The sequence below is a fragment of the Numida meleagris genome, unplaced genomic scaffold, assembly GCF_002078875.1.
Source record: "Numida meleagris isolate 19003 breed g44 Domestic line unplaced genomic scaffold, NumMel1.0 unplaced_Scaffold1464, whole genome shotgun sequence".
Lineage (NCBI taxonomy): Eukaryota > Metazoa > Chordata > Aves > Galliformes > Numididae > Numida > Numida meleagris.
Genome location: NW_018363252.1, coordinates 1 through 2,386, shown reverse-complemented (window position 1 = coordinate 2,386; position 2,386 = coordinate 1). Strand labels below are relative to the sequence as shown.

At 51.8% G+C, this 2,386-nt stretch overlaps 1 protein-coding gene across 1 annotated transcript; it reads left to right on the top strand.

Moving 5' to 3' along the window:
- Window positions 1-95: 95 nt before the first annotated feature.
- LOC110390599 (ATP-dependent DNA helicase Q4-like) lies at window positions 96-2,380 on the top strand. The gene is made up of 3 exons (XM_021381985.1): window positions 96-314; window positions 2,051-2,084; window positions 2,188-2,380. Exons 1-3 carry the CDS (start codon window positions 231-233, stop codon window positions 2,340-2,342), a joined length of 273 nt encoding a protein of 90 aa, XP_021237660.1. The 5' UTR covers window positions 96-230; the 3' UTR covers window positions 2,343-2,380.
- The last annotated feature ends 6 nt before the right edge of the window (window positions 2,381-2,386 follow it).

Here is a 2,386-nt window from a genome sequence, read left to right as displayed (position 1 = left end):
CCCTCCTCCTCCGACCAATCACAAACGGTGAGAGGCGGGACCGCTCTACCTATACGCTGTCCATTCGCTGTTCCGCTTGCCCGTCGGCCTTCCGGCGCTCCTATTGGAGGAGGGAAAGGAGAGCGGGAGGTTCGCGCCGGGCGGAGCGCTGAGGGAACGGAGCGGGCGTGGAGGGTCTGGAGCGGCTCTGAGGGCCGAAACGGAGCGGAACCGAGAGGAACCGAGCTTCGATGGAGCGGCTGCGCGAGCTGCGGGCGCTACTGAAAGGCTGGGAGGCGGCGTTCCAGCGGGAGCACGGCCGGAGACCGGGGAAGGTGCGGGGGGACTGTGAGGGGAGCGATGGTGCGGGGCCCTAAAGGGCCTCGTTTTGAACTGTTCTGCCCAAAATGGCCTTTTTTGTGCTTTTGGGGGCAGTTCGACCCCACAAGTGCCTCTTTTTGTGGTTTTCCTGTTCCAAAATGTACTTGTTTGGTGCTTTTGGGGGCCATTTCTGCCCCCAAGGGCCTCTTCTTGTGTCCGGTTGGGGTGTGTCCGATCCAGAAGTGCCTCTTTTTGGACAATTCTGCCCCAAAAGCGCCTCTTTTTGGACAATTCTGCTCTCAGAGTGCTTCTTGTGGTGCTTTTAGGTGTGTTTCTGTCCCAAAAGTACCTGCTTTGTATTCCAGAAGTGCCTCTTTTTGCCCTTTTTGGTGTGTGTCTGCCCCAAAAGTGCCTCTTTTTGTTCTTTTTTTTTTTTGTGGTTCTTATGCCCCACAAGGGCCTCTTCTGCTGCTTTTGGGTGAGTTTCTATCCCCAAAGTGCCTGGTTTTGGACACTTCTTCTCCAAAAGGGCCTTGTTTGGTACTTTTTGGGGCACTTGTGCCCCAGAAGTGCCTCTTTTTGCACAATTCTGCCACAAAATTGCCTCTGTTGGTGCTTTTTGTTGTGTTTCTAGTCCCAAAGTGCTAGTTTTATATCCTAAAGGGCCTCTTTTTGTGATTTTGGGGGCTGTTCTGCCCAGAATGTGCCTCTTTTTGAGCATTTTTGTCCTAAAAAGTGCCTCTTTTCTTAATTTTTGGTATGTGTCTGCTCAAAAAGTGCCTCTTCTTGGATATTTCTGCCCCCAAGATGCCTCTTTCGGTGCTTTCAGGTGTGCTTCTATCCCAGAATTACCTGCTTTATATCCTAAAAGTGCCTCATTTGGTGCTTTCTGGGCCATGTCTGCCACAGAAATGCCTCTTTTTGTGGCTGTCCTGCCCCAAAATGGCCATTTTTGGTGCTTTTGGGGCCATTTCTGCCCCCAAAGGGCCTCTTGTTGTGTCCTTTTGGGGTGTGTCCGATCCAGAAGTGCCTCTTCAGGGGCAGATCTACCCCCAAAGTGCCTCTTTTTGGACAATTCTGCCCCAGAAGTGCCTCTTTTGGTGCTTTTAGGTGAGTTTCTATCCCAAAAGTGCCAGTTTCATATCCAAAATGGCCTCTTTTTGTGCTTTTGATGGCTGTTCTGCCTCCACAAGTGTCTGTTTTTGAGCATTTCTGTCCCTCTTCTTGTGCTGTTCTACCCCAAAAGTACCTCTTTAGGGGAGCTCTATTCTAAAAATGCCTCTTTTTGAGCTTTTGGAAGCATTTCTACTCCCAGAGGGCCTCTTCTGGGGCGTTTCTACCCCCAAAATGGACTTTTTTGTGCTTTTGGGGGCATTTCTGCCCCAAAAGGGGCCTCTTTTTGTCCTTTATGTGGTGTGTCTGCCCCCAGAGGGCCTCTTCTGGTGCTTTTTGGCACATTTCTGTCCCAGAAATGCCTCTTTTGGGACAGTTCTACCCCAAAATGGCCTTTGCTGATGATTTTTGGGGTGTGTCTGCACTGAAAGTGCCTCTTTTTGTGGTTGTTCTGCCCCAGAAGTGCCTCTTCTGCTTCTTTTTGGTGTGTTTCTATTCCAAAAGTGCCTGGTTTTGGACATCTATGTCCTAAAAGGGCCCTCTTTTTGTCCTTTTTGGGGCTTTTCTGCCCTGAAAATGCCTCTTTTTGTGCATTTCAACCCAAAATAATGCTCTGATCTCTTTCTTTCCTTCACAGGCTGACGTGGCGGCAGCTTCAGAGGACACTAAGCGTGAGTGTGGGGCTGCGGAACCTCCTCACCCCTCACTAATTGCCCTAATTAATCATTCACTAATTGATGGCCCCTGCATCTGCCCTGCTCCTCTCCTTGGCAGGGCTGTACCTGGAGTACCGGGAGCTGAAGCAGCGGACAGACACCAGTGAGCAGCGCCCAGTGGCGGAGCAGGTACTGGCGCTGTGGGATGACAAAGGGAGGGCCCATCCCTGTGGCGACCTGTGGCCAACCAGTGGTGGCCCTCCCTCGTGGTGACCTGTGGCCAACCAGTGGTGGCCCTCCCTCGTGGTGACCTGTGG